At 35.0% G+C, this 26060-nt stretch overlaps 1 protein-coding gene across 1 annotated transcript in view; it reads left to right on the top strand.

Annotated features, from left to right (window-relative positions):
- LOC125679294 (uncharacterized) overlaps positions 1-26060 on the top strand; it is a 280879-nt gene that overhangs the window by 195452 nt on the left and 59367 nt on the right. The window contains exons 54-64 of the mRNA XM_056154454.1: positions 1652-1852; positions 11218-11383; positions 15325-15496; positions 15638-15784; positions 17620-17709; positions 18024-18130; positions 18254-18335; positions 20120-20266; positions 22274-22447; positions 23274-23372; positions 23468-23562. Of these exons, the coding sequence (XP_056010429.1) occupies positions 1652-1852; positions 11218-11383; positions 15325-15496; positions 15638-15784; positions 17620-17709; positions 18024-18130; positions 18254-18335; positions 20120-20266; positions 22274-22447; positions 23274-23372; positions 23468-23562 (1480 nt within the window). The remainder of the gene's footprint in view (positions 1-1651; positions 1853-11217; positions 11384-15324; positions 15497-15637; positions 15785-17619; positions 17710-18023; positions 18131-18253; positions 18336-20119; positions 20267-22273; positions 22448-23273; positions 23373-23467; positions 23563-26060) is intronic.

The following is a 26060-nucleotide window of genomic DNA, read 5'->3' as shown; positions in this document are numbered from 1 at the left end:
ACCATTTTTCTTTGATTAAAATATCACTCATGCAGAGGAGGAAATAAAAAAATAATTTCATATTTAATTTGATGGCCTAATTCAAACAAATATTGTACTTGATATGGTCAGTTTAATGTATACCAATGGCTGATATAAACAAAATTTACACTTTCATTACTTTTATCCGTATTTACATAGCTAGTCTATAGTATATGTATACATCTTGTACCCACTCAAGCGTTCAACAGAACACTGAACGTACCTCCATCACAGAAGAGCTGATATCTTGGAAGTTGCGTATTGCACTGCATGATGAACACAGAGTTAGCTATCAATGCATAAAAAACACACAAAACACATACTCATGTAGTACAAGCATGGAATATGAATAATATTTCTGATGTCATTTCATGGTATGTTTTGGAAGCAATGTAGAATTATGATGTAATCGAGTATGTAAATATGACTGCATTCCCTCATTTTGATGTGTTCATATCAGGCCTTCTATAGCATATCATTAATTCTTTAGTATTATTAGTCCTCTACTGGCAAAGCTGAGTGGGACTATTAGTATGCACTCAATCCATGTGTTTGTATGTTAGCTTTTTCGTGTGCTGGTCATATCTTTCACATTGTGAGTCCTAGGACTGTCACATTTGGGAGGAAGGTGTGTCATGAACCAAAAGTAGGTCACTGTGGCCTACTTCTGGAATTTTATGGCTATACATACTCAAATTGTGTCTGGATCATATCTTGAACACAGTGAGACCTAGGACCATCAAACATGATCTGACACCTGATGCATCTTGGAGGAATGTGTGTCATGACCGACAAGTAGGTCACTGTGGCCTTATTTTGGAATTACAATTGACAGTGTCACAGCTAGTGACTTCAAGCATGCAAACATAGATTAGGTTTATTATGTACCCTAGTGGTGCACTTTTAAAAGTATAAAAGATTTTTATCTCAAATGTTGTAAATCAAATGTCTGGGATTATTTTGTTTAAATGACCATCTGAAAAAATATCATTTTCACTCAAATGCACTATACCCATTCAAAATAGAGAGACAATACACTGCTGATACTATTTCTGTGAAGCTTTTCATGGACTGTAATATAACCATTCTGATTGGAGAGTGACTATAATATGTCGGCCATTTATATCATGGAAAGAAACCCCAGAAAAACCAACATAGTAATATTCAATGTATTTGCAACCTTCCTTTCATATCAAAAAGTGAAAAAAATACCCTTATCACGGAATAATGGTCCTGTCTATTGCCAGATATGGCTTGTAGACCCAAAAGATGCCACTGCATCTAGCATATAAGTTTTGAAGACAAACAAATATGCTTCATTTTTTTGGCATGAATTTGAAACTGCATACCAACCAAAAGATATGGATACAGATATTGGTCTTCTGTATGAGACAACTTACCATGAGAATTATAAAGAATACTGTCAAAAATACATTTCCGATGGACTCATTGTAGGGGGGATCCTGGTCATCTGTGAGACAAGATATATTATATAAGAATGCATATTACATTTTGTTTTGATGATACAATACATATAATTTTAAGTACAGAAATTAATATTCAGAAAACTAACAAAAAGAAATTCTTTTATTATTATTCTTATCAAATTATTCTTGATTGCTTTTTACAGGTACCAATATGAGAAGTGGTGGAGTACCACCTGTCATCTTCCAGTTGGAGAGCCTGCAGGAGTTATATTTGAATAACCAGGGCATCCAGATGATTCCCTCTGACATTGAGAACCTCAGAAATCTCCGAGTACTCAGCCTGACTCACTGTCTGATGCTGCAGAGCATTCCGGCTTCTATCGGACTTCTTCCCGATATCAAAAGTAATGTATACTGGGAAATTTTCATCCCATGTTTAATGTTTGCATTAAAGGGACTGATTCACGATTTTCCTCAAAATTTTCTTTTTCACTTTTAATGATCAAAATCTACTGTCTAAATATGTTTAAAAGAGTTCACATAAAAATTAAGGTTATACATTATCACAGAAGCTCATTTTAGAGAGTTTATTATTTGTTTTGTAAACAAAGATTGCGGTATGTTATTGTTTACGAAATTGTCAAAAGAAATGGATATCGATTTAAGCTTATTATATCTGTCACATTTCAAGCATTTTTGGGGTAAATGTGTCATCTAAAAGTTAAAATTTGTGACTATGCAAAGTGAAGATGTTTTATATTACAAAATTAATATTTCACTGGTTTGTTTGTATATATAAAAAGACCCGAGTCTTTGTTTACAAAACACAGATTTAAGGCTAAAATATTGTTTTATTCATGCATTCAGAAGGTCAAAATTTTGGTCGTCAATATTAAATGAGTTATATTTTTAATGTTTACCATCAAAAATGAAAAATATTTTTATCAAAAATCGTGAACCAGTCCCTTTAAAAAGCATAAAACAAAAACAAAAAAATCATCCTGATTTAAATTTACCCTAACACAGATTTAAATTGACCTTGTTTTAAATTTGCCTATTTAGGATAAGGGTGAAAAATAAAAAAAAAAATAAAAAATCCTTTGCTTTCAGTATGTACTGATTCTTTCATTTTGACATATTACATTTCCAATGTTTCTGCCTTTGATATCTCTACACATTGTACTGATAGCTATTTCCTCATGAATATATATACAAATGTACTGCAGTTGTAATCAATGTGTGTATGCATGAAGACAGATAAATAGAGTACATGTATTTTTAGGTCACCTGAATTCATTCAGGTGACCTATTGCTGTTTTTGTCCGTCGTCGTGCGTTAACATTTGAACATTTTCAGCTTCTTCTCTGAAACCCCTGAACCAATTTCAACCAATTTTGGCATATAGCATCTGTGGGTGGAGGGGAACAAAAATTGTGAAATTCGTGGTCCCTGTCCCCCTGGGGCCTGAGGGGTGGGGCAAAAACCATCAAAATGAGTGTAATTTTAAAAAATCAGCCAAACTGTGGGCATAATTATAATGAGCGTTGAGCCCTCTACCAAAATTATGAAATTCATGGCCCCTGGGGCAGGGGTTCTTGTTTTAGGGTGGGGCTCTATTGGTCATATAGTGAAAATGTAGAAATTCTTTGAAAATCTTCTTCTCTGTCTCTGGGTATTAAGTAGACAAACTAATAGCATGGTAATGATGAGCAAGGATGCCTCTTTATACCCCCCACAACAAGTTGTGGGGGGGTATACTGGAATCGGGTTGTCCGTCCGTCCGTCTGTAGACACAATGGTTTCCGGGCTCTAAAGCATTATCCTTTCCACCTACCGTCACCATATCATATATATGGACTACCCATGGGATGAAGATGTTCCCTATCGATTTTCGGGTCCAAAGGTCAAGCACACTGGACATCGAAGTAGCAATATGGTTTCCGGGCTCTAAAGTGTTATCCTTTCCACCTATAGTCACCATATCATACATATGGACTACCCATGGTATGAAGATGTTCCCTATCGATTTTGGGGTCAAAAGGTCAAAGGTCAAGCGCACTGGACATTGAAGTAGCAATATGGTTTCCGGGCTCTAAAGCGTTATCCTTTCCACCTACAGTCACCATATCATATATATGGACTACCCATGGGATGAAGATGATCCTTATCGATTTTGGGGTCAAAAGGTCAAAGGTCATGCGCACTGGACATTGAAGTAGCAATATGGTTTCTGGGCTCTAAAGCGTTATCCTTTCCACCTACAGTCACCATATCATACATATGGACTACCCATGAGATGAAGATGTTCCCTATCGATTTTGGGGTCAAAAGGTCAAAGGTCATGCGCACTGGACATCGAAGTAGCAACACTCAGAAAAGAGGTAGTTTATACCTATTACCAACACCCTTTGGGAGATTGGGGTAAGCGGGGGGTATTCTTAGTGAGCATTGCTCACAGTACCTCTTGTTAAAAATTGTGAAATTCATGGCCCCTGGATCAGGGGTTCTGGTGCTAGGGTGGGGGCTCTATAAGTCATATAGTGAAAATGCATTATTTCTTTGAAAATGTTCTTCTCTGTCCTTGGGTATTAAGTAGACAAACCAATAGCATGGTTATGATGAGCAAGGATGCCTCTTTCAAAATTGTGAAATTCATGGCCCCTGGGTCAGGGGTTCTGGTATTAGGGTGGGGCCCTATTGATCATATAGTGAAAATGCATTTTATTTCTTTGAAAATCTTCTCCTCTGCTGCTGGGTATTAAGTAGACAAACTAATAGTATGATAATGATGATCAAGGATGCTTCTTTCAAAACTGAAATTTATGGCCCCTGGATCAGGGGTTCTGGTGCAAAGGCGGGGCTGATTGATTATATAGTGAAAATGCAATATTTCTTTGAAAATCTTCTGTTTTTGTCCGTCGTCGTGCGTTAACATTTGAACATTTTCAGCTTCTTCTCTGAAACCCCTGAACCAATTTCAACCAATTTTGGCATATAGCATCTGTGGGTGGAGGGGAACAAAAATTGTGAAATTCGTGGTCCCTGCCCCCCTGGGGCCTGAGGGGTGGGGCAAAAACCATCAAAATGAGTGTAATTTTAAAAAATCTTCTTCTTTACTCCTGGACATCAAGAAGCCAAACTGTGGGCATAATTATAATGAGCGTTGAGCCCACTACCAAAATTGTGAAATTCATGGCCCCTGGGGCAGGGGTTCTTGTGTTAGGGTGGGGCTCTATTGGTCATATAGTGAAAATGTAGAAATTCTTTGAAAATCTTCTTCTCTGTCTCTGGGTATTAAGTAGACAAACTAATAGCATGGTAATGATGAGCAAGGATGCCTCTTTAAAAATTGTGAAATTCATGGCCCCTGGATCAGGGGTTCTGGTGCTAGGGTGGGACTCTATAAGTCATATAGTGAAAATGCATTATTTCTTTGAAAATGTTCTTCTCTGTCCTTGGGTATTAAAGGACACAACGCATGTTTCTAAACTTTTTCATTTTTTCAGCAAAATTAACTCTTTTTATGCCTAAAACTACTTTAAATGTGTTTTAAATGAAATATTTTGCGTAGTTTTCGAGTTTGAAAGCGATGAAATTCAAATCTTGCGATATGCATATTTTCTTTCGCTAGTTTACGCGCCATTTTGTGTGACGTCATATGCGCCCTCGGGTTTGAAAACATCTATTAGCCATATCATAAACAGATTAGATTTAATCGACAAAAAACCAATTGTCACGTTAACGGCTTGTAAATAATAATGCATTAAGATGTTTTGTGCAGTGCTCGGGTGTACTAGTTGTCGGTAGAAAGGATTTAGACTGAGTATTTTTCAATTTTTCGAAGGAAGGTACGAGAAAAAAGACGTGGATAATTTTTTTGTTGGAGCAAGAACTTTACCTTAAAAAACACACCCAGTTACCTTTTCAAACATCGCTTGGACAGAGACCCTGATAAACTGCGAGAAAATGGATATATCGAAGCTTTAAGCACTGGTAGGCCCATAGCATACATTCTGTTTTGCTCTTCAAATTCAATACACACTCGGATCAACTGACCTTCACCTTGTAACAACATATATCGACGATACAATGTAACTTCTACCAACTGGTAGATTTACAACAACAAAAAATAAAGATACAAAATAATTGAACTTTTAATTATACAAATAATAGAATATTGTATTTTCTAACTTTAAATTGAATTATAAAATTATTTCTTTATTGAACTCGTAGCATCTTGAGTGCGTCAGTAGGCTATAACGCCATGCTGCCACTTCGTACTTCCTAAAGACGTGCAGATCACAATTCAAAAATAGTAATAAGATTGCTTTATCAAAATAAAATAATGTGATTACCACTTTAAATTTGAATATTTTTATTGATTTGTGTGTGTGTTATCTTTTTCTTTCTTTCCGAAATGCACGCGTGACAATAGCTTGGCATAGGGCCTAGTTGTCAACAATTTAACGTATCATAATTTGTCTAATCCAAAAATAAATAATGATTACACTGTTTATTTTAGAAAAACAGCGCCAATTACATATGTATAAAGGAATAACATCCCCAAACAGTTTGTAGACAGCGACCCATATAAACATTATTTACTCACAATTTTGCCGATTTCATACACGCTTTACTCGCTATATTTGGGTATTTACATCGTTATATGTGTGCACTGGTGGCGAACACATATAAAACTCGGACAATTTATCAACATTGATTTAAATGTTGCCCATGGTAAATTAATTAGGCCCCTAAAAGTTGAGTTTTTAATAATATCTCGCAGTACTTTCACAATCCGAAGGGCGCATGTGACGTCACTGTACCACGTGACTACCTACCTAATTAACTTGACTTTTTGAAATCGGGGCTTAGATTTAAGTCTGTATTGTGGTTAATTATCGCAAAATTTCGGCGAACGAACTATTAGAATTAATTACTATAAGCATAAAGAAGACAAAATGCATGTAATATTGTATACTTTGAAAACATGAGATATGTCCTTTAAGTAGACAAACCAATAGCATGGTTATGATGAGCAAGGATGCCTCTTTCAAAATTGTGAAATTCATGGCCCCTGGGTCAGGGGTTCTGATATTAGGGTGGGGCCCTATTGATCATATAGTGAAAATGCATTTTATTTCTTTGAAAATCTTCTCCTCTGCTGCTGGGTATTAAGTAGACAAACTAATAGTATGATAATGATGATCAAGGATGCTTCTTTCAAAACTGAAATTTATGGCCCCTGGATCAGGGGTTCTGGTGCAAAGGCGGGGCTGACCACATAGCTATTCAATGTTTCTTCCATCCAAAAGTAAAATTTTTATATTTAAACACAAACCTAATTCAAACATTGGAAGGTTGTTACATGATACTCAGGTGACCTATAAGGCCCCTGGGCCTCTTGTAATGACTTGTAATTCTGGGCAGAAAGGAAAGGAGAATATAAATATAAGAAGTCAATCAGACAGCTTCATTTTCAAAAATGAACAAAAGAAATCGCTTGTGTGAAGTATCGCTTTTCATGCCTTCCAGTATTATTAGGTCTTTCCACCTTTCTGTGGAAAGACCTTTTGATATTGTTCTGTTTATTATTAGGTCTTTCCACCTTTCTGTGGAAAGACCTTTTGATATTGTTCTGTTTATTATTTATTTGTCTTCTTTTCTTTCCGCCGCGAGAAGCTCTTGACGTTTTAAGACTTATCGAAAAACAATGTAGACCATCATATTTGACATCTCGAAACATGCTCAGATCTCACCCTGCGTATTTGATCTTTGACCCCTAACGAACTTATGGGACTTTACGCAAAAAACCCTTGTTATCGGATCACCTCAATAACCGTAAATGATAAGAGCATGAAACTTTCACTAAATTCTTTAGTCCATCAAGCTGAAGCATTGTAGTGTTTACTTTTAAGTTTTCGGTGATCCCTAAAGGGAGTTAATGGCCTCGAAAGTTTACGATTTTTACGGAAAAATTCAAAACTCCTAAAATATAAGTTGTAGAAAGACGGAACCAACTGGAATGGAATACTTGACCTTTGACCTTGAAAATCAGGTCAAGGTCAAAGGTCAAGGTCATCTGGAAACTTTAAAAATAAGCACTTTTCATACAGTCTAAAGCATAGAAAGTACAGATAAAGTGTTGTATGCACAAGTAGTCACAAACCAACTTATTCTAACGCATTGCATTACGACTCTGAACTTTGACCTTTCCTTCAATTTACAGCGATTTGCGTAAAAACCATTGTTATCACTACAGTATGGAAACCGTAAATTGTAAATTCACTAAACTTATTGCCTGATCAATTGTAAAAGATGACTTCCTGTTTTTTATGGTTTCTTGATCGGTAACGGGAATAAATTCCCTTGAAAGTTTTCGATTTCGCGTAAAAATTTACAACTCCTAAAGTATTTGTCGTAGGAAGACAGGACCAACTGAAGTGACATCCCTGACCTTTGACCTTGTAAATTAGGTCAAGGTCAAAGGTCAAGGTCATCTAGAAACTTTGAAAATAAGCAATTTTCATACCGTCTAAAGCATATAAAGTACAGATAAGGTATAATACGCACAAGTAGTCAAGAACCAACTTAAGTCAACGTATATCATTACAACTCTGAACTTTGACCTTTGTTCGATTTACAGCGACTTGCGTAAAAACCATTGTTATCACTACAGTATGAAAACCGCAAATGGTACGAACACGAAATGTTCACTAAACTTATTGCCTGATCAATTGTAAAAGATGACTTCCTGTTTTTGATGGTTTCTCGATCCGTAACGGGAATTAATGCCCTTGAAAGTTTTCGATTTCGCATAGAAATTTACAACTCCTAAAGTATTTGTTGTAGGAAGACAGGACCAACTGAAGTGACATCCCTGACCTTTGACCTTGAAAATTAGGTCAAGGTCAAAGGTCAAGGTCATCTAGAAACTTCGAAAATAAGCACTTTTCATACTGTCTAAAGCATATTAAGTACAGATAAGGTATACTAAGCACAAGTAGTCACAAACCAATTTAAGTCAACGCATTGCATTATGACTCTGAACTTTGACCTTTCTTCGATTTACAGCGACTTGCGTAAAAACCATTGTTATCACTACAGTATGGAAACCGTGAATGGTACGAACACGAAATGTTCACTAAACTTATTGCCTGATCAATTATAAAAGATGACTTCCTGTTTTTGATGGTTCGTCGATCCGTAACGGGAATTAATGCCATTGAAAATTTTCGATTTCGCGTAGAAATTTACAACTCCGAAAGTATTTGTCGTAGAAAGACAGGACCAACTGAAGTGACATCCCTGACCTTTGACCTTGAAAATTAGGTCAAGGTCAAAGGTCAAGGTCATCTAGAAACTTTGAAAATAAGCAATTTTCATACTGTTTAAAGCATATAAAGTACAGATAAGGTATAATATGCAGAAGTAGTCACAAACCAACTGATTCCAACGCATTGCATTACAACTCTGAACTTTGACCTTTCTTCGATTTACAGCAACTTGCGTAAAAACCTTTGTTATCACTATAGCATCGATTAGATTTTTTGTATTCAGAGACATTGTTTGAATGTCTGAAAACCTGAAAAGGTGGAAAGACCTCTAATTGTTCGTGAACAATTAGGATTACTAGTTATTATTATGTTTATTCAGACAAAGCATCAGATAAATTACAAATCATAATCATATACATTGTAAAATACATTGATAATGTCAATTAGGGATCACAAATGAATTTTTGGCACATTCCTATCATATGTACACAATAGCACTCCAGATATTATCACAGCTATAGCCACCAACTTGCAACATCATTATCAAAATACATGCTTATCACAGTACCAGGTCTTATCACAGACAATATAAATTATATTCTTTAAATAAATCTTTGCCTAGGATAACCCATGAAAGCAATTTATAAATCTTGCTTATTTCCAATGGGGTTCTAAGATGTTATAAGTTAATTATAGGTGATGTATGACTAAGACAGCATAGACAAAAATAAGATTGAGCATTAGATGATTTTCCTAGCCCAAATTAAGTAAAATTATATACATTGTTTGATTATACAGTGGAACCCCGTTATTACGTTCCCCCTTTATTACGTTAGTCCGCATATTACGTTGGAATTTCAAAGCACAAAACCATTTCTTAACAAACCTATATAAAATAGACCTCGTTATTACGTTGTCCTAAAATGCCAGGACTCGGTATTACGTTGTAAATATTCCGACAAAAACGTAATAAACCCCTAATTATTCAATAGTGATTCTCAAAATAATAAGCCATTCACACCTTGACTGCCTGAGGCAGTCACCACGTAAATTTCCTGGTCTGTTTGGGGATTAGAACGCTTGACTGATCACGCTTCGATATATCTAGCGACATCAATACAGGTGAATACCCCGTATAGAAGCCAGTGATAAACAATTAAATAATGTTTATTTAGAAATTGTACTCTATGAACTTTACTTCATTTTTCATATTTTGATAATCAAAGAAATAATTTCTCAACCACCTGCGTGTTCAGCATAGTGTGATTACCTTCGCTATTAAAACTCTATTTACGGACAGCTTTGGTACCAAACAAGAAAGACAAAATTTATCGTAGCAATGTTACAACCGCTTGGGTAACTGCTTGGACATAGGTGACTAAAGGTGTTCAATTAAAAAAAATTGTTCGATGTTTGGACATGCAGCTTGGGTGTTCGTAAATCTCATCCATACATACACCAATCTATCGGCCGATTCGTGTACGGCATTTACCTCAGTGAATATTTTAAAATCCCTTGATGCGCACGTGATTTTAGTGCCATCATTTAACGTTATAAATGAAGTCTTCGTGCATCATTATATTTATTTTTTTTTATGTGGATTGCTCTTAAATTGTTCTCCGTGCATGTTTATCGTTGGTGAGAAGTGTGCAAGTGTTGGGTATCGTGTGCGTTTTGTGTCTATAGTTTTGTTGTTTTTTGGGTGGGATTTTTTTTATTGTGTTGTGTATTGTGTAATTAGAGAACTTAATAAAAACGATGTTTTGTTATTTTTTAATACGAATGTTGAATACGAACCGGAACGAGTTATTGAGAGAAATTTACATGAACGCATTGTTTTAAAGTTGAACAAAATGGCGGTTCAAACGAATGCAGAAAAAGCAACGTTTATCAAAACATCCTTATGTATCCTACACCGAAATAAAGAAAAGGGATAAGAACATGAAGGATTACGGACATTAAAGATAAGATGTAAATAAAACAAAGTATCATAGTCTTTAAAACAAAGAAACAGTAAAGATATATTCACACACCCCTTCACGGAGTACCAACAGACAATATACAATTTCCAAATGATATTTTTAATGGATTTAACTGGGAACGTTTATTACGTTGCCCCCGGTATTACGTTATTTTATCGTGACAAAATGGAAAACGTAATAACGGGGTTCCACTGTATATTGATACAAAAATATTTTTAAAGATGTATCATTATACACCATAAAAAACATTATATATAAATGCTTTCTTCCCTCCTACAAGCTTTTTCTGCAAGATGCAACTTGACAGCAGGTTTAAAACTAGCTCTATTAGCTATATTTTCAAAAATATAATTTATTTCTTTAATATATACATATATACTAGTCAAAGAAAATGGTTTTTTTTAAATATGTAATCCGTTTGAAAATATTTCCATATTAATTTTGAAAATTGTGAGGTTATGATGTGATGAACAATTGAGAATGCATAGTGATGTTTTGTCCTTCTTTCAGCTATCAATCTGCACAGCTGTCCATCATTAAGGACTCCTCCCCTGGAAGTTGTTGGTAGAGGATTTGATTCAGTGAAGGCATATTTAAAGAGACTTCATGGAGGCTTCACTGAGTGTCGCAGGACAAAACTTATGTTCGTTGGACTTGGTGAAGCAGGTAAAACAAGGTAAGTTTCTAAGAATAAACACCATTTTTCAATTAACTTTGTGTTATGAACAACATTTGCTCAGCAGACATATTCCATGATGCCTGCTAAGCTCTTTTAAATGCATAAATTATCACACACCTCACATACCCCACAAACTATACAGTGATTCTTTATTTTTATACGAGGACTATTAAAAAATTATGCTGAAATTGGCAATATCTACTGATACTGAGGTCATATTTCAATTAAATTTTATAGAAACATATTTTATCATGATTCTATTAACAATTGGTGGACAATTCAATATTTGATGCACTACTAATAAAAGTATTGCTGTAAATAAATTGCCTAATTTTGATGGACTGAGCACAACAAAATCTTCCCCAAAAAGCTTTACTTCTTCTAATTTTTCCACACTGTTCTCGTATTGTTACATCATTTGGGGATTAAAATTCTGACACCATACAAACAGAGATATTGTAAATTTCTCCAAATGTTCCCCTTCTTAAAACAGCAGTAAAATGGCATCAAGTGAATAGACAGAGTAGCAGATCTTTATAAAATTTTGTGTAGCACTTGAGAAAAATACCATCAAAGACTAGACAAATGATTGATGATACTGGTTTTAAACCTGCAGTTGTACTCGCATGTGTACAAATGGCACAAAAGATTTACAGATGGTAGGCCTCCATAGAGGACAATGAATTGAGGGGACAGAATCATAAATGAAAACTTAATACAGAACGTCAAAGACTTGATCCAGAATGATGAACATTACTCAATTTCAGATTTATCAAAAGTTCTTCGGTTTAGTGTAGGAACTGTGCATACCATTTTAAGAGAACATTTAAATATGAGTAGGGTATCTGCAAAATGGATCCTTGGAATATCAGAAATTAATAAAACCAAGTGTATAGGAATTTTCTTAGACGCCATGCAAGTGAAGGAGACACTTTCCTCAGTAGGATTATCATGACAGATGAAGCATTTGATCCAGAAACAAAACAGCAATCTTCTGCCTGGAAAAGTTAATCATCTCTTTCCCCCATTAAACCCCAAAGTTTGCCAGTTGTCCAGGGAAAACATGTTTATTTTCTTTATGGACACCTACATTGTCGGAAACCTACGGTCAGTCGCACTCTGTTTACCTCCCGTGGGACACAACGCCGATATTTTCGCATAACTCATTAAAATGCATGACCTTACTTGACCTATTGAGGACCAATGGGAATCGCCATAAATATTCTCGGAACTCAAAGTGTCAGCAGTGATGGCGTGGGCCCATGAAAGTGTGTGTGTTTTGTTGTGTGCCACTATCAAACATATATAGATGAAAACTCCAGATTTGGCACCCAAAATGGCTGATTATTTGACACATATGCCCCCCAACCCACCCACCCCCACCCTCCTTTTGGAAATCCTGGATCCGCCACCGCCACTGGTATATATATTATCATCACTGCTACACAGCACGTGAATAAAATCAGCCATGCTTGATACAATTTAAAAATCAGATGCAAATTTAAATTAGAATATGGTCATACAATCTCGTTCACATATCATTGTAATTATCATAGGTGAGATATCAATTGTGTTTACACAAGAGAGATATGTAAAGAAGGTCATAAAATTACTTATTCAAATTGTGCCAACAACACAACTGGAACAAATTATGGCAGTAACTTAATGTGCAAGTAAGTTTAACATACCTATAGCAGGCCCGTAGGCAGGATTTTTCAAGGGGGGGTTACATAGACTCGCAACGCGAGTCTATCACCTCGCACTGCGAGGTGCCACTACGGCAGGGGGTCTGGGGTATTTGGTGCAAAATCCTGCAATCTAGCAATTTCCTGGCACTTCATTTGAATTTTGGAATCATGCCTTTTTTACTATGAATTTTCATGATTTTCATAAAAAATCCTGACTTTAATAGTCACAATTCAAACAAAATGCCGACTTTAATAGTGCTTAGTAGTTTTCAAGGGGGGGGGTTCGTATGAACCCCACGAACCCCCCCCCCCCCAACCCCCAACCCCCGGCTACGGGTGTGTATAGGCCTATAAACTGATGAAATACCAAGTCCGTTAAAAAAACACATTGCTCCCGTATGATGGATAAAAGTGGTGAGACTACTAGTGCTGAACACATAAACCTGTACGTATAGACTGGTACGCAGTTGTAAACGCTTGTTAACACAGGCTTTTTCTCCCCAGTCTTTATAGACACAAATACACCATGCACTTCAATAATACAGAAAAAGCATCTCACTGAAAGCTTTGTAAGTTGTCCAACTTAAACGTAGTCAAAATCTTCGCTTCGAAAGCATGTTTTTCTATGCTCCCAAACACTGAAAATAAGGAGCTTTTTCATTGGTTGAATATTGCAATAAGGAATGGTAAAGCAACCAATCATATTTAGAAGCCGAGACACACCTTCCAACGAAAATATCAGCGTTTTGTCCCATGGGAGGTAAACGGAGTGCGACTGACCGTGGGTTTTCGACGATGGGACACCCATTGTATTCTCTTTATCTATGTGGTCCTTACTAATCAAACTTAACAACACAAATGAGATCTAATCCTATCAGAATAAATACCTTTAGAATAGTTAAATATTTGTAATATATGTAATTTTAAAAATAAGATTATGTCCTCTAAAATTGCATCGTATCAAAGTGATAGAATTTATATCAAGGAAAAATTCCATTGCCCTCAATAAACCCAACGTATCAGTTGAAAGATCATTATGAAAAGATTTAGTAGAATCAATGACCAGGTACAGACCTGTCTGACATGATCTTGCATCAGAATAATGCCCCAGCATTACAGACCTGTCTGACATGATCTTACATCAGAATAATGCCCCAGCATTACAGACCTGTCTGACATGATCTTACATCAGAATAATGCCCCGGCATTACAGACCTGTCTGACATCTTACATCAGAATAATGCCCCGGCATTACAGACCTGTCTGACATCTTACATCAGAATAATGCCTCAGCACACTGAGCAGAATCAACAACCAACCAAACAAAGGGGTTTTTGGAATGAAATGTAATTTCTCCCAATAAAAGTAACAAAAAATCTTTTATATATATATAGGGAAGTCATTGTGGCCGAGTGGACTTAGGCACTGGTTTGACAATCTTGCTAGGCGGTGGGTGCCGTACGTCGCTGGTTCGACCCCGGGCTGGGGCGAAAATTTTCAGTACCTAGTTGTGATTATTTAGTGCTTTATATATATATATATATATATATATATATATATATATATATATACATATATATGACATATCGCCTTTCATATTGAAAATTTTAGAGGAGGGTAACCCCCCCGCCTGAATGTCACTGCTAATGTTATTGTTGTAATATAGACTTTCCCCCCATATAGAATCTCCACCCCACGCCCCCTGGAAAAATGGGCCTGGGTTTAGACTTTCCCCCAGAATAAATGGACCCAGCATAGAATTTCCAATTCTGTTATCAGAATTTAATATACAAAATAATGTCAATTCTAAACATGAAATCTTATGTTAAAATTCTTTTTATACAATTAGGTTTTTGTGGATTTAGTCAGTTAGTATATAAAGTTGAGAATAAGCATATATTTTTGAAAACGAATTTTTATGTAAATGATCGATTTGCTTGACAAATGCATAAATGAATTAAGTTATAATAGCCTGTAGTGTGATTCTGCATGTACATTACAGTATATCCATTTTATTTTTCAGAGCTGATAATGTTACCCCATTGAAGTCAACTTCATATAATTAATATATTTTACTAATCAAATTTAAAGTTAGTTGATGCGTTACGTGGATTCTGAACAATGGATAACAAAGTCCATAAATTTTACCTGAATCACCGTTCTATACCATCTAACATATTGTTCTAGTGCTGTTTGAAATATGACATTTTCTATATTCATCAGTTGATGTAAATGTTTTTGTACTGTCAGCCTTTTGCAAGCTCTGATGAGCTCTTCCAAGAAGACAGCAGGAACACAAAATGCCCAGCTTACTGATGGAATTGACATTAAAACATGGACTGTGAAATCCGAGAATGGTCTGGATATTACATTCTCTGCTTGGGACTTTGCTGGACAGACAGTGTATTACAATACACATCAGGTAACACTGCTGTCAAATAACTCCATATTGAAGTTACAAGATGATATTTAGGTCTTGTTCTGCAATAGAATCATATTTTCTCACAAGTTTTCATGGCAGTAAATGTGAATATCTAGATATTTTCATTGTCTTATTCTTCAGTTTTTCATGTCAAAGAGAGCTGTTTACATGCTACTGTGGAATATGAGGATGGGTTTTGAGCATGCTGGTTTGGATTTCTGGTTGAGCTCTATAGCATGCCATGCACCAGATACTCCCATTTTGGTTATTGGAACACAGTCTGACCAAGTATCTTTAACTTTACAATGTCAAATTTAATGTAAATATATGAATGAAACAGTAAAATGCACACCATATTCTAAATACAGTGGAGCCTCGTTAATCCGGACACTTTGGTTCCCAGCAAAATCGTCCGGATAAATGAAGCATCCGGATAATTGAATCGCATATTTTCTAGCTTTGCATAAGTAACCGATATGTGCCTACTTTATTGATGCATAGTGAATTAAACACATTCTATCATTGGATTTCACCATTTGCATTAGTATATAAATTATGATAAATGTTAACATTTACATGTATTTCAAAGCACTAAAATTTAATGTACGTGTTCAGTGTATTTGCCTGTGTTTACATTGTACATACATATGACCCCTACAAATAAATATACAAAACTGTGTACCGTATTCACTAAAACAAATAATGAAGCACTTTATGTAACTATGAGTAGATAAATCATTAGTAACTAACATAATCATTTACACTTCAAACATTTCATCACACTTTTACTTCTTAAAAAGGCCGATAATTTCCATCTGTCATGATTCACGGGTTCGGCGGTCTGTTAAAACAATCTTCATCGTCCAAAATTGATATAAGAATTTAGTGATTATCATGTCAGTTGACAACATTCTTTAACCAAAATTCAATCTGCCAGAGTTTATGTTTCTTATTCTATAATTATCCAAGACAATATCGGTTGAACAAAATCATTTAAGCTTGTAATATCAAGACCTACTACTGCTTTGATCTAGTCACGCACACCTATTATTTTCATGATGCGATAATAACGGAACAAAACTCGGGTGAAACTAACATTACTGGTACATACAAAATTTATTTGTCATTTTCCTTAAAATGGTAATTTTCTCACTTCTACCCAGAGTTTAAAAATTCGAAAGCAATAAAGCTCTACAACATCGTAAGAAGAATCAATCGTACACAGGTACATTCTACATGCGTGACATTCTAAACATTAAAAACTTACTACATATACATGTGCATGAACATACATGTATATTTCATGCCAATCAACAGTATAAAATCCAGAATCTAGAAGTATAATCTACACTCTTTAGATTTGAATAAGCCGATATCAATTTACGAATCAGTACAATTGATATGTGTAGCAGTTAAAAAAATATCATTACGACATGATGTTTAATTTATTAATACTATTAGGGTATTGATCAAGACTATAAAATAATATGCTACAGATTTATTTACAAAATTCAACACTACACGCAATAAAGATCTTATGTGCAAAAATTGGCAATACAATGTCTCGATCGGCACATGCTATCTAATGGACTTATCATCACACACCACCTAATTGGAGGGAGGTGTTGACATGGTACAGGTAATTCCTTCAATTAGACAGTTTGGCTTGTTTTCTTTATAATTTACGCCTTGCTAAAATTGTCCGACACAGACCTTCCCTAAACATAATTACCGTCCGGATTAACGGTACAATTTTCATTGCATTATAACGTTTTGTAGTAAAAAGTGACCGTCCGGATCCGGAACGCGAATTTCCGGATTAATGATGCAAAATAATGTATAAAAATTCTGTTCCCTAGAAAAATCGTCCGGAAGGTGAAGTGTCCGGATTAATGGCGTCCGGATTACCGAGGCTCCACTGTACAGACATTAAAACAATTATAATGAACAATTGCTTGTCTCTCATATATATTATTACATGGACATAGGTTGCAGGAATTATTCTACCAATTTTTTATGCAAGAAACCTGTGATTATACCTAGGTTCAATATTCTATCATCATTGCATTGGAACACATGGTATTTAGATGCAGTTGTGTAAAATATGCCATTGTGTTACCCAGGTCCCCAAACAGGAAATTCCAGAGAAGGACCTCCAGGCCAGGTATCCCCAGATTAAGAGCTTCCATTACGTGAGCTCTCTCACTGGAGATGTAAGTATGGAATGTCATCTCAATGTGTTACCTCTATAAAGCAAATATGCTCCTTTGTGTATAGCTTGTGATAGTTAAAAAGAAAGTCTGGTTGTAGCAAAATTATATCCATTTTCCAAGAGGATCTGAATGATAGAATCGTAAACAGATATATATATCAGATCAATAGCTGCCTATAACATTGTTCTTCACCAGTCGTATGTGGTAGAAAGGGAAATTTTTGTTCCAGTGAATATAATTTGCATTCCAGTGATATGAGGTTTATAAGAGTTCAGGATATAAAATTTTCATTTTATCATATTTCTGTATGGCAGAAAATACCTGAACTTCAGAGGGAGCTGCTCTCTGTGACGCTGAGTCAATCGTACATGGGAGAAAAGATCCCACAGGTCTGGCTGAATCTGGAGAAAAAGATTCTAGGGTGCGTCATTTATAAAGCTTATTATTCAGATCAGCTGATGTCATAATATAGAAACTTTTGTTTAAAATAAAGCATCAAATTGAGTATTTATTATGGTGAGTCTATTTTATGTTTTTATTGTAGTGAAAGGGGAAAACAGAGCATTTTGGATTATAGTGTTATTGAAGACTTTGCAGTCGAGCATGGAATTTTTGATGAAAAAGATGTAAGAAATAGTGGTTTAATTTATTTGATTTGTCATCAAATTAATTAAACTTGGTTTAAAAACAACAACAAAATAACTTATCTTCTTTACGTCATATTTCTATCACAAAAAGTTAGTGATAAAGAAAGAAGTTTACTATTAATTTGCCAATGCAATGTGTGTTTTTGTATTTTTATTAAACTCAGGTGACCTATTGTAATTGGTCTGTGTCCTCCCTTGTCATTCGTTCGACGTGCATTAACAATGAACATTTTTGTCATTCGTTCGTCGTGCATTAACAATGAACATTTTTGTCATTCGTTCGACGTGCATTAACAATGAACATTTTTGTCATTCGTTCGACGTGCATTAACAATGAACATTTTTGTCATTCGTTCGACGTGCATTAACAATGAACATTTTTAACTTCTTCTTGATAAATACCATTCCAATTATTTTCAAATTTAGTATGAAGCATCTTTGGGACAAAGGGGACATAAATTGTAATTTTCAGGACTCCTGGGGCCTTGGGGGCAGGACAAAAATTGACCAATTTTCAAAAATCTTCTCTACAACCACACATGTGTAAGAAAAACTAAATGCATGATGATGTAGCCTCTACCAAAATTGCAAATATCATGACCCTAGGGTAGAGGTGCTGACCCCAGGGCAGGGTTAAACTTGTTATATATAGTGTATATGTGCAAAGCATGTAAATGATATCTGTTTTAATGTTATTGATACTAAATTGAAACTAAATGGATATTTAGAAGGAGTACCTTGTGGTCCTTTACCAAAATTTAAATGCTTGCAAGGAGTAAGGGTTTGATTTCAGGGTGGAGCCAAAGTTATTATAGTGCTTATTGTCTTTATCATTTGAAAAACTTCTTTAAGTTTACTGATACAGTATGCATATTTAGGAAAAGCAAAAAAGGATGTACAAAAATGATGAATTTCGCAACCACTGGGTTTTGACTTTAGGGTGGGTCCAAATTAGTATCTATCTTTTACTGATAATACAGTCATATATTATATTTGCATCAGTATATGCACTTCTGAGGGCATTAAAGTTTTAAGAAGGCAATCATAACAATTTAATCATCCAATCAACGTTCATAAATTTTCCTACTTCGGCATTTCAAATTCTAGTTAAGCGTCACTTTAGAAAATTTCACGAAGGGCAGAGGCCACGCAACCTTTATCAGCAAGGCCACGCAGTCTAGGCAGTTTTTATACCATAATTTTTCCAAACAAGGAATTATTGCAATGTGTCTATAATACAAAGTGTTTTTTTTTTTTTTAAATTATTATATAACTTAAACCGTAGAAGTAGATTAGGTTAACCATGATTTCGCTTTATGTTTTGCTCTATGTACTTTTTGTCATACGCTTTTGTTATGTATATAAATCATGGTTATTTGCCCAAACTGGTTGTTTTACTTTAACCTAGACAGTGGAGAGATAAAGGAAATTAATACAGTCATATATTATATTTTCATCAGTATATGCACTTCTGAGGGCATTGAAGTTTTAAGAAGGCATTTTATTTTATACTGTTACTGAATATTAGAATTTAGCTTAGATATTAAGAACAGGAAATGTTTTCTAGATTTTTAGCCCTTGGGAGTAGTGATACTTATAACTAGTACTCAGGTGACCGATAAGGCCTGTGAGCCTCTTTGTTCATTTCACACACACTTTCATTGGATAAAAAAGGTTACCCAAACCAAACAAAATCAACAACTATGATATGATAATAGATTTTAAGTAAATATTTAATATAGTTGAATGCTGAATAATTTTAGGTGAAACAGGCAATCAAGTTTCTAGATGATCTTGGTACAGTGCAGTACTTTGATAATGACTTTCTCCGCAACAAAGTGGTAATTAATCCACAGTGGATCGTCAATGTTATGGCCTGTGTTGTGTCAGTCAAACAGTCCCCTATACAGGTAGGAGTTTGTAAAGATATTGTCAAGAATACGTACTATGTCCTAGTACCTGTGTCGATTTCACATATTCTTAGAGAAAATCATTATAAAGTGTGTTGTTTTTTATAATATTATGATATAATTTTGTATTCATATCTGCTAACTCAGTGGACTAATATTTGGTATTATCCCATCATTGCTCTTCTTTACAATGCTCTTTTCTTTTTTTTACTGTAGAAATAATAACCACAAATTATATTGATAAAGAGCATTTAATGAACATGCCAAGATAATCTTAGTAGCTTGAGCAAAATCATTTGCGATGGGAATTCGATAGTAACTGCACTTGAATTCCATTGCCTCATTGTGCGAATTCTTTCATTGGGAATTTTGCATTGAAAAGCATGAGACGCTACACCAATATGAAAACTGAGATTTATATGAATTTGTATCAAGTCTAAGAAATATCAGGGCATTCTTAAGCTTAGTGGAGAAAATATGACTGCAAGATTGGATTGTGTCTATCAAATGTAAAGAAAGGGCCATAGCATATGCATCTGAGTGTGAGATATTTTCGCATAGATCTTTTAGGACAAATAGCTATACCAGATTGGGACAAAATGTGCAATGACACAGGTCTCCAAGCATCATGGTGTATGAAATGCTTAATGGTCATTGTCATTGATTTGTGTATTTTTGAGGTTTCTCAACACATTTCTTAGCTAAATGTTTGTACATTTTTTTATGCCCCTGCCACAAATGGCCAGGGCATTTAGTTTTACCAATGTCCATCCTTCTGCAATACCCAGTATTCTGGACTTTTTTTTTTTTGAAGCACCTTAAGATATTGAATTGATTTCTTTGGTATGCAGGTGTGTATTGATGAGTTACAGATCGAGTTTGAGTTTTGTTCCAGTCGGTTGATTTTTGATGGAGTTGTGCCCCTTTAATGTAGAAAAATTAATGTTAGGACCAGTTTTGCAAACTTTTTCTAAATGGCTTCAGATATTTTACTGATTTTTTGTATGCAGATGTATATTGATGTGTTAGAGATCGAGATTGAGTTTTGTCCTGGTTGGTTGATTTTTTTATTGTGTTGTGCCCCTTTAACGAAGAAAAATTAATGTTAGGACAGTTTTCCAGACTTTTTCTAAATGCCTTGAGATATTGAACTGATTTTTTTGTATACAGATGTATATTGATGGATGTTATTATTCTGATCATATGATGTTATTGATTCAGAAGAAACTTTTATAAAGTATGAATTTATTTTATGGCTGTTAAGACAAATATAAATGGATTGTTGTTTATTTCTTCATTGTACTAAGTGCGTGTAACATACAATCTGAATACCACATTCAACGCTATACTTCGATGGATTTCCTACGTATGACTTTACTGCAGGTGGGGGCATTCATGGGCATTTGTGTCATGCCAACATATCAAGTTTTTTATCCTAAGAAATGAAAGAATGAACACTGCCATCAAATAGATGTTTGTTAAATTCTTCCGAAGTAGTATGTTGCAAAGCATCAGCTTATGCAAAACTCTCAGAATGCTTGTTTTTGTGGATGCAACTCTTCAGAAACCGTTCAACGAATTTTGTTCAAATTTTGTAGGATTGTTAGTCACCATATGTAGTTGATCATATTGCACCTCCAGTTTGATTTGACAAATTTTACAGGAGTAAAGCATAACAATCTTGTTCAATCTTGTCTCCTCCTAATTTTTGTAAAACCATGTTGTACCAGAAGTAACTCCTTAGCTTATTAGGACCTTTAACTTTTTTAATCTTTTAGTTACAAAAGTTTATGCATGATATGCATCTTTGATATCAATGTAACTTATAAGGGAAAGCTTGTAAAACAGCTCAAATACAACAATGACTTTGATGCATATACAAAATATAACATGATTGAAGAATAGTGAATTACATATTATCTAATTCAGAACTGTTTCACACAAGTAGAAGATTTGGTTGCATTGGTCAACTTTTTGCAGAGACTAATTTTAGCTATTCTGTTTCAGAAACATGATGGCAGATTTCTACATGAACATATTAAAGATGTTTGGGAGAGTTATGATGAAAACTTGCACAATTGGTTGTTGAGTTTGACAGAGGAGTTTGATTTGACCTTTCCACTGCCTGGGAAACCCCTGAATATCGTACCATGCCTCCTTCCACTGGAGCCACCAAATGAGGTATCTATGTCTCCCCTCTTTCAGGGCAAGACATTGTTTTTGTACTTTCTGTTCATCCGTCCTACCGTCCGTCTGTCCGTCCGTCCATCTGTCTGTCACAAAATTTTGTGAACACTGCTCCTCCCATATGGCTTGTAGGATAGACTTGAAACTTTGTACAATGCTTCATTGCCATATGTAGATGTGCATATTGTCAGGACAGGAGGATTCAATTATATTCCTATAAGTTATAGTGGATCTTAAAGAGATGGAGGATGTAAAATAGCTTGTGAACACTTCTCTCCTATATGGCTTATCTGATAGATTTGGAACTTTGTACAATGCTTCATTGCCATTTGTAGATGTGCATATTGGTACATCAAGGGGGGTGGGGGTGGGGGGTGGGGTGGTTTCATTTGGAGCACTTCCAATTTTGGGAGCAGGGGAGACATTTGTTTTTCATAAAAACAATCTCTAGTTTCCTCATCATATTCACAAAATGAATTATTGATAATTTATAAATCTGAATGACACGTTTTGTAAAGGACGTATATCTTGAATATTAAATGTATATCAATTGTGTATTCTAATTTTGCTGCCTCCATATGGTTTGATTATATTAAGGTGATAGACTGTCAACCTTTAGAATGTGATTTTGAGTCCTGAGGATGGGAAGGGATTAAGATTTTTCTTGGTGATTTTGCATTCCAATTGCAGTCTTAAAATTTCCACTATTAAAATGTTTTCAGCCATGCAAAGTTTTTTGGGAGTGTTATATATGTGCATTCATAAATGTGTAGATGTGTATGACAGTTTGTTAGGCTTTCATATTTCTGTATAATTACAGCTGCAATGGCCTGATGTCGATCTAGAGCATGGTATCAGGGAGAGTAAGATGTTATACAAGTTTGCTTACCTACCGGCTGGTTTATTCAACAGAGCTCAGGTCAGACTAAATAAAAAAGAAAAGAATATATAAACTGTTAATTAAGCTCAGAATTTCTTCTAATAATGTTCATTTATTATGATTTTCCATAATAGGTCAGATTGTTCAACTTCTCAGATGGAAAGATTATCTGGAAAAATGGTTCCTATTTAAAAAAGAACAACCACCTAGCTTTGATCAAACAAGAGAAGTAAGCAGTTGAGAATCCGTGAAAAATCAGTATTTTTATGTTCCCCAAACGAAGTTTGGGAACGTTGTTTTTACTCTGTTTCTTCTTTTATTTTTCTCTGGCACTTTTTGTACAGGAGTGTTCTTAGAAACTACACAAGACTTTTAAGATGAAATCTTTTTAGCTCACTTGAGCTCAAATGAGCTATTCTGATCACTTTTATTTGGCATCCGATTGTCCCATCCATAAATTTTTAACATTTTCAACTTCTCAAGAAACCACTGGGCCAATTTCAATCGAACTTAGCACAAATTATCCTTTGGTAAAGGGGATTCAAGTTTGTTCAAAGGAAGAGCCAGACTTTCTTCAAAGGGGAGATAATCAAGAAAATCACGAAATAGGGTGGGGTTATTTAACGTAAATCTCGCTTGAAAGGATACACTACAGCCAAAACAGTAATGCGTGTAGTAACGACACTATTGGATTTGACAGTTGATCAGGTTGAATCACGGGTTACATTCTATAAAACAAGCATTTTAAATGGCTGATTGGTGCTCGCCCACTTTTCCGCAGTTTTAGATCATTTCAGGCTAACACATCATTATGGAAGGATTAGAGAATTATCTGCGCGAGATTGACGACAACCTTGTATGTTATAAACGCATTTGAAGCTCCATTTAAAATGATAAAGTGTTTGATTCCAAAGAAATCACAACAGACATTGACAGTAAATGTTATAGAGCTTGCATATTGTTGCAATTCAGTGGCGCGCTTGCTTTTGTGTGCATGTCCATAAGTACGATTCCTGGATAATAATAGATGCCTCATCCAAAAAAAAAAATGTATCTGTATATAATTATAGTTTAAAAGTGTTGCTAAAAAAGTGTCTACCCTCTGTTCATGGTCTGGTCATAAAGTTTCAGCTGGGATAGCGGTCAACTTTTTGTGAGAAAAACTTAGCTCGTATTTCATTACATGTGATATTCTTTTCTCAGATTGTATATTGTTAATGGTACATATTTGTTCATCCAGCAATTTCTGTCGAAATATTGATGGTTTCTTCCATTTCTTGTATTCGATAAATTGAATAAGGGTAGAACCACAATTGGAGATCAAGGTATGCAGGGAATTATTTAAGACAAATTCTTTTCAAGAGTAGCAGGACAACACTAAATCATATTAAAATGCTTGCTGTGCTCGCCTAAAACAATGTAGTTTCAGTTTTTCATCATCTTAACATGATCGACTCCAGTTTCTTTTGAGAAATCCAGGCTAGAACAGGATTTTTTTCGCTAGATTTTGTAGCCTTTGGGACTAGTGATTCTTTTAGCTAATACTCGGGTGACTGATAAGGCCTGTGGGCCTCTTGTTTCTTTTATTTGATTCTTGTCAAAATAGGTACATTGTATGTATTTCGTATTATATATTAGGGAAAACACCCAATAATATCCCTATAAATTCTTGAAATTTCCCTATAATGCCTAATTTTAGTCAAAGGCCACTAGAAGCCCTGATTCAGGTCACCGATAAGGTCAGTTGTTACTGTTGAATTGTATTAGCATGTGTTTTAGGGGGTGTTACACCAATATATAAGGAATGAAAGTCATTTCTACTCATTTTATGAAATATAATATAATAATACCATATTTATATAGCACCCTTTTCATACACTATGTATGCTCAAAGGTGGGGTAGTTTATCCATTATAAACTGTGAATTGGTTTATAAAAGAGTGTAAACTATCCCAGCTTACTTCACAGCATATAAAATTACTAGAAATTACTTTTATTCCTTATAATTTAGTAAATGCATTTGATGAATGATTCTAAAGAAGATATGGATTTTTAGCTCTTCTGAGCCAAAGGCTCAAAGAGCTAATGCTATGTCCATTTGTGCAGTGTGCGGTGTGCGTAAACGTTTTAGAAAAAGGGCTATAACTCAAGAACCCCTTGGCCAATTTCTTTCAAATTTGGTACAGGGTATCATTAGCCCAAGGGCTTTCATACATACTAAATAGAGGGATGTGACCCTTTAACAAGGGGAGATAATCAGGAAAATACAAACAAAAGTAGTGGTTGCTAAAAAATCTTCTTCTCAAGAACCACAGGGCAGATTATCACCAAACTTACACATAAGGATGAGGATATGTTGTAGATTAAAAATTGTTCAAGGCATTACCCTGGGGCAAAGGGCGTGGTCTCAAGGTCACTTCAAAGTTGACCTAAATTAAAAAAAATTTTAAATTCCTTAAATCTTAGATATTTTAGTCATTATAAGGACTAGGATCGTCAAATTTTGACAGTTGATGCATCTTAGGACCTTGTGTCAAGTTGTCTCAAAAGTAGGTCACGGTGACCTACTTTTTGAATTTTGCAGGTATTTATTTTAAAATTAATTTTGATGCATATCTTGGACACTTTGAAGCCTATGATCATCAAAACTTTGTCAGTTGGTGGATCATGGGACCTTGAAATGTGTCAACTGAAAAATAGGTCACCGTGACCTACTTTCTGAATTTT

Source organism: Ostrea edulis, chromosome 2 (assembly GCF_947568905.1).
Source record: "Ostrea edulis chromosome 2, xbOstEdul1.1, whole genome shotgun sequence".
NCBI classification, from domain to species: Eukaryota; Metazoa; Mollusca; class Bivalvia; order Ostreida; family Ostreidae; genus Ostrea; species Ostrea edulis.
This window is presented reverse-complemented; position numbering and strand designations above follow the sequence as displayed.